We start from the raw sequence: 12,343 nt of genomic DNA, 5'->3' as shown, positions 1-12,343 counted from the left end.
AGTTTGCCTTCCTCCAGCAGGTGTTAGTTTTCTCTGTTTTAAGCTATTTATTCTAGGTGAGTAGCCTGCATTCTAATTAAACTTACCCATAGGCTTTATCATTTTGATATCTTGTAGTATAGTCTCTTTAAGGAGTTAGTTCTCTCTTAAGCTTTGACTCAGTATTTCACCAGTTTCACAGTCATAGATGTTATTAATGAGGCTACTGAACCTTCCACAAAACCCCTCGAGAGCATAAAGAACAGTTGTTGACCTGTTATCCAAAAAGGTCTATGTCCAATGCATTTAAACATACAACTGACCCCCCCACTTTCCTTTAATACATATTTGGCCATCTCTGAATGCCGGCGCTTGGCAATTACCAGCACCACGCGAACGCAGCAGTTACTGAACACCTTCTGGTGTCTGCCTGTGTCACAGTGCTACGTTTGCAGGCAGTTTCCATCCTTGTCCAGGTGGAGCGAAGTCCTCTGAACTGGCATCCAGCCAACAGCGTGGGCACAGCTGGACTGTCACAGCGAAACCAGGCCAGGGGTGCGGATGTTGTGCCAAAAAGGAAAGTTCCCAGCTGAGTTAAGGCAAACTAAAACTAGCAAATTAAACTAGTAGGTGTTCTTGAGAGACTAGTTTCAAACTAGAAACTAATACTCTGGTATAAAAATCACTTCCACTGAAAAATATTGATTTTTTTTTTTTTTTCCTGTGAAATTGCCATGGCTGGAGGCTAGCTATGATATTTATTTTTATTACAGTGTCAGCACGGTGTTGTTAGAGGCTTCGCACCTCTGGCCCACAAGGATGTGGATGTTAGTCCCAAACCGGTGTTGACATTGCAGCGTTGCATTATTGAGTGCCGTTGTTAGGCTGAGTTGTCATACAAAGGTCCATCCCGTCTGGCTGGGGAGATGCTGAGCAAGCGATGGCACTTAATTTACTGGACAAAACCTTACAGGTTTCTAAAGCCATATGTGTACCAGATGTCACTGAGTACTTTTATCCACTGCTTTTTGTTGCTTTCTTTTTTTTCTATGATTCTATGATTTTTATATTTGTTTTATAATATTTTCATAAACCTTTTAAAATGGTCTTTAGTTTGTTTATTTGGGGCTTGGGGTTTGGGGGAGGTGTTTGGTTGGTTTCTATTGGGTTTGGGGTTTTTTTGCAAAGGACTTGAAGCAAGTCTGAGCAGTGCTGCTATGGAAAATATACAAATGGGGACCCACTCTGTGCAGTGAGTGCTTTGGTCTCACGATTGACAACATCATTTGCTAATGATGACAGTTTGAAAAGTGCCAGACATTAAAATTTGGGGATCAGTTGCGTGGTTAAATTGCACCAAAATTTTTCCTACTTCTTTTTCTTATTGGACGGTAGGTTTATTTTCATCCTCGCGTGGTCGAAGGGGAAAATAATTATGTAAAAGTAATACAGTTCATGTGATAATGACTATGTTTTGACAACACTGTCGTCGTTATTATGGAGCATTTTTTAACTTAGTATAAAATGTTAACCTCTAGCTAATGTCCACAAAACGGTGCTTTGGGCTCTCTGGTCCTGAAACAATGAATCAGGTGGGATTACGCTGACCTGCTAATCTGCAGCGTTCATCCTTTTCCAATAGTTCGCACACAGGAGCAAATTAAGTGCCTATTTTTTGTGTCAACCATGAAGAGTATCTGGTTTTTCAGCCCTTAGTGACTTGTTAACAAACAGGTATCAGGACAGGCTGGTGAAGGCAGGCCGCTGGCCAGTCAGATGTGAAATAGCATCTCTTTACTAACTACAGTATTGATTCCCGCCTACCCTTGCAAACTGTGTAATTTTCTTTTCCCTGCTGCTAAACTCAGTAACAATGTATGAAGAGCTTTAGGGGCCCATCAATGCTCAAAAAGGCTGCTCTTCCCTGGCATTCTATTGATTTTTCTCAAAGGCTTTTAAATTGCTCCTTCATTTTACTCAAATGCTCATTTCATCTCTACTGGATGCCGGCATTTTTTCGTTGTGTTTAAACAATTGCTCTATTCACTGGGTTCCTAAACTGTGACGCCTTCTTATTACTGGGAGATAAACTGTTTAGACAGTTTTCCTTAATCTTGGATTAATCGTTCCTGTATCTGAATTGTGCTGTTCTGTATTCCTTCACTTAAAAAAAAATAAAGTCTGTGAGGTCTTATGATCTATCAAGTGTATGTGTTCTATTTTCTCCCTCTATACTTCTCCTGCTCAGTTCTTGCACAGCTTCATTTTCCTCATGCTTTTTGGTGTGTTGGATTTTAATCAGTCCTTGCTTTTCACGTATCATAGTAGGTTAGATCTAACGTTTCCTTGGAAAATTGCTCTGGTATTCCTAAACACCATGTTCTTAAGTGGGGACATTGCCTCTGACCTTTCTGAAATGTTATTGCCACTATTTGTCAAACTCAGTGACCACCTTGGTATACAAGTGAAATTGTATAGTCGTATAGGACTGTTTATTTTTCTGTATCTACATCAATGTTAAATAAGGGTAGTAGAGATATGGTGTTAAAATTTCTGCAGGCAAGAAAGGCTGACTGACATATGGGAAACCGTATGACAAATGAGTGGCAATTACTGGTCGTTAAAATAGAGAATTCTGACATTTATGCTGAGTTTGGGCCATGTTACCCTTGAAGTGGTACTTGCTACATTTTTTTCCAACGCATATGCTCAAAATCTTTATAATGCAATGCCATTTTTCTAAATTTCCACTTGAAGATATCAATCCTCTAGCCACGTTTTTACTTTCTACTTTGTACTGTGTGATCTTGTTCTGATATGCAAGACTCTACGCTGAAGGTGAACGACGACTGCTTCCCCAAGGAGTTTGCAGTCAAAATTGTTCCTGCTTTTTCCCATGGTGGCACCTGAGATCAGAATCCATTTACAGTGTATAGTTGGGATTCTGAAGCACTAAGGTTTTGATAAAATCGTAAAGCAAGTTTTTAATGAGATAAATTAATTCTTGTGTGATTGTCAAGAAGAGAAACTTGATTTAGATGATGAAACTGAGGAAGTGTGAGATACTTAAAAAGTAGTATCTTTTTCAGATGCAAAATTGGGCTCATGGCAACAGAGTCACGTTGTCCCATTCAAGAATGCTATTTAGGTGTTGGATACCAGTTCACGTTTTGAACCAAACAAGCTTCTTTGATGCAGAAAAGTTACAATGTTGTCACCCCCGCTCTGCTCAAAAGTTGACGTATTCCACTTTTTTACGTTTATTTTTAAGCTCATTCAGGATTTATTTCTGGAGAGAAGTTCCTCAGCTACAGTGTTGGTATTTTGTTCAATTTCTAAATAATAATCACTGCGTTTGTCACCTCTCCTACATGGAATAGTTTCCTTGGAATTTTGATACTGTGCTACTGCGAAAACTTGACTTAAGTCTTCCTACAGAACAGTTTTATCTGCAGCAGCTAATAATAGATACTAATCCCAGACTGGCAGGGCTTTTTCATCAAGATCTGTCATTTTGGCTAACTGCTTTATCCTCCCCTTCCTTTGTGTATGCAACTTACAGCGCAGTGACTCTGCCCTCGCCCGGCGGTGACAAGAACCTGTACCTTAGGAGACTGCAAATTCTACCCAGGTTTGGAGTTTCAAAGCGCATGCTTTTTCTTTTAAACAGAGTGGCGAGATCCGGAATTCATGAGAGAAGTTGAAGCAGCTACAGGAGTGGATCTTGGTTCCTCTAAAAATAATGGAAAAGGAGGGAAAAAGAAAGGGAAGAAGAAAAAATATCCAAATCTGACAGACCTGAAGCAGCAGGCTAATACTTCTCGTTCCCGGCTTGAAAAGAAAGTCTTCAATAAGTAAGATGCTTACCTTCTCTAAAGCCTGTTAAATTGCTGTTTCCCTTTGTTTCAACAGTGCTTTCTGTTTCTACATTAACGTGCACTTACTAAACAACTTTCTTCGCTAACCGCAGAGCAGAAATGCCTTCCATATCTCTGGAGGGTAAAGAGTAGCAGGTACTGATGACCCAGGTTATTCCTTTGAGAGTGATTTTCAGCTAATTTACAAAATTTCCCTATGAAATTTTTTTTTCATCCTTCTCAATTTTTTTTTTTTTACTCCTTTAATTGCTGTAGTGGCATCTCTGGATGATCATTTATTAATCAGATGGATGGTACTTTATGTGCGCAAACAGTGCTGGACCTGGAAAGAAGACGATGTGTTCAGAGTGACACAGCTTACAGCATCGGGCACACTGTAGTAGTGTAGATGGAGTGAAAACGATGTTTTCCCTTTTGAAAGCCTAAGATGGGCTGCCCTGAGCAGAACTTCAATTAATAAAAGGATCTGTCAGAAAACCCCTTGGCTTTTGGCGTGTAGCAGTGTCTTGGCAGTTGCCCTCAAGCCTCTGGTGTATGCTCAGAGACCTTCCCAAACGTTAGGCTGCTGCCTGGGCTTCCCGTGTATCTTCTCTCACCCTTGGGGATACTGAATTGTGAGCTGGGCCCGATGCAGTGCCTCCCAGTCCAGTACGTACCACGGTGATCCCTTCCTGTGTATTCTTCAGTGACGCACTGCCATTGCATTTTTCTCCTCCTATACTGAGAATGCATTCAACTGGTTCAGAAAAATATTTGGATCCTTGCGTTATGGTCCTTCTTCACTTAACCCCTGCTGTCTTTTGTAAATATCAAGGACTGGAACCTGCCGCAGGTCTCTTTTCAGTATAAGAGTTTGGAGATGATTATTCCCTGTACCAGACACGTGGACACAGCATTCTTCCCGCGATGGTGCTGTTTCTATACATCTCCCTTTCCTCCCAGCACATGTGCAAGCAGTAGCTCTTAGCCTACATTTAGCTGGAGAGGAAACTTTGGATGGCATTGGCATTCAGACATTTCAAACAAAGTTGTGTCCGTGACTTATGTAGACATGTGAGTTAACTTTAAAGCAGGCACGCTAGCTCAGATGGAAGTGGCAGCCTACCAACCCACCAAGCTGAATGGGTTTTAGAACGTATAGTATCTTCATACGTCCGCTCTGTTACGCCGTTTCTGATACTAGTCTTGGTTAGATGTGGCTGCAACATAAATTTGCCTAAGCATGCTCTGGTCTTTATCAAATGGGAAGCAGCTGCAGTTATTTAAAGAGCTTCACATGTCAAAAATGAGGTAGTCAAGGGAAAGTGAAAAGTCTAAAGTTGTCAAATCAAAAAAAGCAAAATTATTATTATTATAAAATCATCAGTGCTGGGTTATTCCCTAAACATACTGGCTGAGTTGAACAGCATCCAAGGCACAATATTTGTTTAAACTCTCTTTTCCCTTTTCTGATGTAATGGTTATAATAACAAAGTCAAATCCACATTGCTTTTAGTTACAGAAATAGCACGTTTTCTGTGAAATTCTCATGTTACCTGATCTTAGTTAGAAGTCAGAGACATAAAGTTCTAATGATCAGAATTTCATATCAGCTTTAACAAAATAAATTCAAAAAGCTGGTTTTGGTTTACTATGGTTTGTGCTAATGATTTTGAGTGTGTGTTAGTGCCAGGCATAGGGAATCAAACCTGTCATGTTTTAATAGGTTTCATGCTTTGCAGCACTAAACAAGATGATAACCTTGGCTCCTTATAACAACCCCAAATTACTTGAAATGTATAGGTGATAAACCCAGGCTCTAGTCTGCCAATAAAGTTAAGTGAAATTGCACACAGATCATCAAAGTGGGATCTCATTTCATTTACAGTATCGCACAATCCAGTGGTGCTAATGTAAAACCTACATGACATGAAAGTGTCAAGGCCACCCTGCGCTGCTAAAGGCTCACTTTTCTCCTACCAATTAGGCAATATTTGAAGTGCAAAACCATGACCACATTTTCCTTACTCTGGTAACTTTATTGGCAGAATTTTGTTAAAAGTATACCTCTTTCAAGGTGTTTTTTCAGAATGTTGGTTTTCATTACAGTTGCTGCTGAGAAAATCTTTAATCCCACCATTTAGAAGCGTTATTAAGAAGTATCCTCTGTTTTCAGATGTTTCAAAATGGCTTTTGAAATGAAGCTGTTACAGAGAGCAGTTAGCTATAACAGAAGTCAGCTTGCCTGTCGGGGATAACCACAGGAGCAGAGCTGGAATAGTGGGTAGGGCCTGATCCTGAAAAAGGCCGGTGCACGCTGCCAGGTGGGCGTCTTGTCTTCATTTTACCGCGCAGCCTGCAGCATCCTCAGAAGCGATAAAGGCAGACGGTGACAACGTAGACACTAGACCTGAAACCAGTCCACTTTGTGTGATGGAACTTGCCGGCTGCATTTCTGATGTAGAAATCAAAGGAGACATCAGTCAATGCTGTATTCTTAAATGGGACATGGTCCCTCAAACCAAGGCCTGAGCTGGTATACCTCCCATGGTGGCAGAGCATCCAGGTCCCTACAGAGAGGCAAGGAGATAGATAACTTCCTCCTTCATAAACAGAGGCAGGGTGACATCTGTACACACCTGCAAATATCAGCCTCAGGTTTCTGAGCTTTTGTGCTAGAGGCACCCAAAGTAACCAATAAACGTGGGAACTCTAGAATCCAGTGAAGAACCAGATGCAAGGCAAGATGCACTCAGCTGTGCACAACGGTTACCATAAGTTCCTGAGGGGGCGGGTGTACGCAACAGAGCATTCCCTTGGCTTCTGCTACGGCCTTTCTTCTGCTTTCTTACCCCGCTGGAATCGTGAACCCATTCCTCTGCCTTACCAGTTAAAGGATATACAGGCCTGCTCTCTTTATGCCTTTTATGAGAATCTCCTTCTCCTATTCATACTTGTCTAGGCAGCATTTTCCTCGCCCTCAAAATCTCCGCTGTGTGATCTTCACTCAAAAGTTTGTGGAGGGAAGAAAAATGCAGGTGTCTTCACTCACCCAGTTTAAAAGCACAGCAGTCACTCCCAAAAGAGGAGAAGTCTCTGGGCACCATCTTTACTGGGAGGGAACAGTGGCAGCAAATAAAGAGCAGCAACATGGGGGCAAACCCTCATCAGATTGAGGAGAACCAGAAAGCTTAAGAGCTCCAAAGTTCATTCCTTTATTTCCTTTTTGAATCTGAAGAACACTCCAGAGCCGCCTCCAAGCACAGCAGGCACTGCAGAGGGCCTGAATGCTTGAACATCATGAGGTAGCAGAGATCCCATTCCACTTTATATAAGAATAAGATATTGGACATACTGTCCTGCCTATGCTAAACTCTAAGCACTTAGCTGTTCTGCAGCAGTAATTTAGCTCTCTGCATAGAGATACACGACAATCTCTGGTGTCTTCCTAAACTAGTGTTGTGCTTGTGGATTAAATAGTTGCTGCTCAGGAATGGGGATGCTACTGGTGTGAGCAAGAGAGTCTTACTCTGCCCACAGCTGATGAAACAGGGTTTTAGTAACCTGTGAAAGGAAAGTTGCTAAATGAGTTATAGTTGCATGAATTGAAGAGCAAGCCGTTCCCTCACAAAAACATTCAAGATTCTGCAGGTTGGATTTCATAGGGGTTTCTGAGGGTTAGGTTTTTTAGATCCTGTTATAGATACTTCTAGTTATTTTTTCCCCGAGACCAGTTAGGTGCTTTTGAAAATCAAACTTGGTATGTGTGACTATCAGAAATAATGCTAGGAGGGTGGAATGCACAGCCATTAAACTGAAAGACTTTAATTTGTTTACTCCTGTTAATAAAATCATTGCTGAATTAAACTATTTGTATTGCCGCAGCTAATTTAGTTAACAAGACAAATTTGTTCAGCCTCATCAGTGCAGTGTTCAGAAGCCTGGTAGTGATTAATCATAGTTCATTTTTTTCCCCCAACATTCATAAACATTCGCTGAGATTGTGCAGAATCAACATAACGGTTTTTATTATTTTTTTGTTTCTCTTTCAGAGGTGCTATGAAACGGGTGGTGAAAGCAATGAACCGAGTGGACCAAAGAAAGCACGAGAAGTTTGCCAACCAGTTTAACTATGCACTGAATTAAATTGTTAATCTTCTTTGCCCTTCATTTTATTACAAGAGTGCAACTGCACGAAACCTTTATTGCAGATCTTTATATTTACACTAAAATATTGTGCTACGTGCATTTTTACTGGGGTAATTTTTTAAATTGTTTTCAACTTTAAATTATTTGATAACGAACATTAATTTTGGCGAAGATGTAGTGGTATAGAATGGAATACATTTAACAAGTTGATAATTATTTGAAACGTAAATTAAATAGAGCATGCTTTATGACTTGTACATACTCTGGGTAAAATGTTCAGGTTTGGGGTTGGTTTTTTTTTTCCTTCCTAAGGGACTCGTGTGATTTATACCTCCTTTGCCAACATGTGTTGTAATTTGCCTCCACTTTCATGCCTTCAGAAAAAAGATGCCTTAGAAATAATTAGATTTCTAGCAGAAATGGCAACACACAGAGTATTTGCTCAGCCTGCTATTCTAGAAAGCGTGTCACATCGAGCAGCACTGTGGCTCCTGTGGTACCTCTAAAGACCTCTTGTGTACACTCTAAAAAAAAAAAAATCCAAATCGACTGATGCCTTCAGATAATGAATGGAGTAGAGTTTGATTTCAGCAAACTGAAATCCAGGAACTAATTCAAATTTGGTAGCTGTGGTGGTGGAGAAGCTGAACTGGCAAAGGTCGTCCTGGTCTGCTTCTTGTCTTCCCAGGGTGGTATCCCAGTATCTTTCAGAACTACACGCAGAAAGCATGTTGTGAAAGTTTGTAGAGATACTCGGAATGTGCTGCAGTTTAACTGATACCAAAAAGCTCCAGTACACGGTTAAAGTACGAGGTTTTAAAAATCGTTCAAGTGGCATACTGTACTAATGAACTGCCTGGCTTGGATCACCTAAAATCACATCAGTCTCAAGCCTGAGAGTGCATCTAAGGATCCAGGTATAAACACAAGCATCTGGACTCTTCTCGCTCCAGAATGTGAACAGACGTACTGAGATCAAGCAGCTGGATCCAACGTGGTTTGCTGTTACTGGCTGGGTACTTAACCAGATCTCCCAAACCTGCTTTGCTGGCTATAGTCATGTCTTAAGCAGAGTGAACCAGGCATTGGCCAGCTGTGCTCTTGCCAGGTTTCGTACAGCTTTATGGGTGAAGGACATCCAGAGTATCAAGGAGGAGAGAGCGTTTGAGAATCAATTTCAAAGTGAACTGCAGAAGTCTTCAATAAAATACAAATTAGAATGGATTCTCTACAGCACTGGCTTAGTCACCTGTTGGAGGTGTTTCCTCATGCATCAAGAGACTATAAGAATTAAAAAAAGGAGAAAATTTAAACTCCTCAATGTAGCTTCTGACCACCTCAGACAAAAGCTAATGTACAGTTCTGCCAAATACCTTTTGACTTGCACAAGTACTGCTTAGAAAGCAATTAATGCTGAATCTTGATAGTTTATCTAGCAAGAGCTCTGCAGTTTGGAAGATATTTTCCCCTTCAACGCAGGTATTTAGAAGATGTACTTCTAAACTACTAGAAATAAAATAATAAATAGCTAGCTGAAAGCTAGAATTTAAATATTTATCCACTGAACTGGAAGGCAAAGCCACTTCTACTATCAGTCTAGCATGGCAGTGAAGGCTTCAGGTGAAAATATAGACAAGGGCAAACCAAGTTCATCACCAGGTCAGCTGAATCAACTGCTAAACTGATTTTATTTCTCATTAACGATAAAGACACACACACACACACAAAAAAAAAAAACCACCTGCAGATTTGACTGTAACCTAGATCATTGGATGCTGGGATCCCAGAACAGTCTAAATAAAACTGTTTGATCTTGGAGATTAACATTCAGAAAAGCCATAAAGGTCATTGTGCCACTCTTCCAGAGATTCTTGAGCCTGCACAGACTGAAGGTGTTCATTTATAAGACATGTTTTCTCTCCTCCCTGCAAGAAGAGTGGGGAATTGATATTGTGCAGTGGCACTTAACCCTTCTTTGCTGTGGACGTGAGATGTCAGCACTAGAAAATCTCCAGCAAACAGTAGGTACGCTTTACCCCCTGGGGTTCCCATTTTGGGCCGTTAGTAAAATAAAGCCCGAAGACCGAGACGGGAAAGGGAAATGGTAGAAATCTGTGAGGAGAAAAGTGTACTTGGTAAGTAATGCTCCATTGCGATGCTACTCAGAGTCACATCAGTTTTAGAATTATCAACTGAAACTTCCTACCTGGACCTGAGTGTCCGATTCACCAGGTAAACCTGAGCCCATCGTGTGAGCTGGGTGCTCTCCCCCTTTCTTTATTAAAAACACACGTGCGTGCAAAAAGGTGTTTTCCTGGAGTGTCTCTCGTGCGGTAAGACACTGTGCAGAATTAAGGTTTCCAACAAGTGGCTTGGAGCTGGCTGACTCAGACACAGGTGCACGGACTTTGGGCCAGGTTAGTGACGGCCTTTTTTTAAGCTCTTCTACTTTTCTTTTTGCTGGTTTTGTTGCAAGAAGTGTCGTTGTCAGGTGGGGAATATGCCCAGTTGGATATGCGTTTTTTTCTTCCTCTTTTTCCCTTGAAGCAAGAAAGACTATATGACTTCTCATAGGAGAATGCGTTAAACGCACATCTTCTGTAGCACTGCCTTGATGCTGGCCCCTTGCCAGCGTGCGTCCTCCCCTCGCCCAGTGTTTGAGAAACCCATGCTTCCCCTCCCGTGTTAGTTCTTGCCTCGTTTAATCAAATGAATTCTCTACAAGGGCAACTCGGCATAAATACACACAACAGGTCTTGAGTTTTGCCACTTAAGCGCTCTTATTAGACCCGGTCAGACACAAGTCAGAGGATTTTAGGAGCTTTCTCCTTTTCCTGGGTTTATCTGTAGCTCTTCTGGAGGATAATTTTTAGAAAGGCATCAGTGTCCAAAGATCCAGCATACCTTCATTAAATAGAAATCCTTTTAAGTTCAAAATAAATTCATCTACTTTCTAGATACATTTAGTGTGTTACTTTACTTACAGCAACTTAGAAATTTGCGGTCTCTGAGCTCACCGGCTCTTCAAGCGTCTTAGTTGCTAAACGGCCTGTGTGACATTGCTACTGGAACTTTTTAATTCCTGTCCTCAGGGCTTCTGAAAAAAAAATAAAAAATAAAAAAAATAGAAGTATCATTCACAAAATCTCTGCTGTGTGTTTTTGTCTTTGTAACTCTCTCGAATGCCTTTGCAGTTGTACTCTAACCTACTTGTACTTACTGGGGATACTGCATATGATTTCCAGCTACCGAAACACCTTGGGTGATGTGGCCCTTAGGGTGTTGTTAAGGTGAATAGCTGTCACCCAGGTTGAATACTCTGTACCTCTAAAAGGAGACGGTAACTCTGAGCTGAAATGAGCTGTGCTGATGCATCTCAGTCATCCTTTTGTAACTAGTGCTGTTTCAGTGGTAGAACAGGAGCTGAAAACAAAGACTTCTCCATGGTTATTCGGACCTGAGCGCACGGCTGCATCTGGGAAGTAAAAGCCTGGAAGGAAAAGAGTGCACCGCGTATGAATTTAGTGCTGTTTAAGGCTGGAATGAAGGGTCCGGCCCTCTAATGCAAAGCACTTAGTGACATAAGTGAGCTTGGTATGGAGTTTGTGAGCTGGGCTTCTGAATAAAATCAATCCTCCAGCACATCCCCTGTGAAGGTACTGAGGCGGGATGGTGGGCCCGTACTCACCTTGTGCTTGATACCTTGCGATTTCGTTTTCTCTAAACTTACTTGAGGCTTGGCTTTAGCAACCCAGGTCTGGCTGAAGATCTCTATTAGAAAACTGTAACCCTTAAAAGCTCTTAGAATTTATGTTTAAAAGATTTATTTATTTTGGGGTTTTTTTCTTTTTTGGAAGTAGGACAGAGACAATGGTTCTGTAAACGGTTCTGCATGGACAATGCATTGTGCCATGTAAAACAGTTGGCGGGTTGGGGAGGGCATCAGTGAGTTCAAAGTGGACATTATTGAAAAACAACATCTTTCTTTTGTGGAAAACAAAAAATAAACCTGTTTCACTTAAAGTGGCTGTGGAAACGGACGGTAAGGATGTTCCTAATTGTAAGGAGCTACTAGCCAGAAGCAAGAAGGATTGAATCTCAGGAACCCAGCCAGCGACAATTCAGCGTGTATCAAAACAGTTTAGCAGAGGTAGCCATCTGGTGGTTTCTAACACTCGTGCAAATACCTGGCTGTTCGTGCGGCTGTGTTTGCAGCTCACCCAGTGCGGTTAAACACGTTAATGGTTTTAATCAGGGAGGTGATGTGAATGCACCTGTAGGTTATGCGTCAGAAAGGGTAAGGACATCTGGATGTTACAGCAGGACTTAAGTGATGAAAATTGGTCATTTAAAACCAC

The 12,343-nt window shown here is 41.3% G+C and overlaps 1 protein-coding gene across 2 annotated transcripts in view; it reads left to right on the top strand.

Moving 5' to 3' along the window:
* The window catches only part of UVSSA (UV stimulated scaffold protein A), a 59,675-nt gene extending 48,633 nt beyond the window's left edge, over positions 1-11,042 (top strand). Inside the window, exons 12-13 of one of the 2 annotated variants that reach the window (XM_082315425.1) lie at positions 3,650-3,833; positions 7,889-11,042. In XM_082315425.1, the coding sequence (XP_082171551.1) occupies positions 3,650-3,833; positions 7,889-7,982 (278 nt within the window). In that variant the 3' untranslated portion in view covers positions 7,983-11,042. Of the gene's footprint in view, positions 1-3,649; positions 3,834-4,112; positions 4,194-7,888 lie in introns of those variants that run through there. The other variant, XM_082315426.1, reaches the window with a different exon arrangement.
* The last annotated feature ends 1,301 nt before the right edge of the window (positions 11,043-12,343 follow it).

This window comes from Platalea leucorodia (assembly GCF_965183815.1).
Source record: "Platalea leucorodia genome assembly, chromosome: 6".
Taxonomy (NCBI): Eukaryota; Metazoa; Chordata; class Aves; order Pelecaniformes; family Threskiornithidae; genus Platalea; species Platalea leucorodia.
The sequence above is the reverse complement of the archived record's forward strand: the minus strand, read 5'-3'. Positions and strand labels throughout refer to the sequence as shown.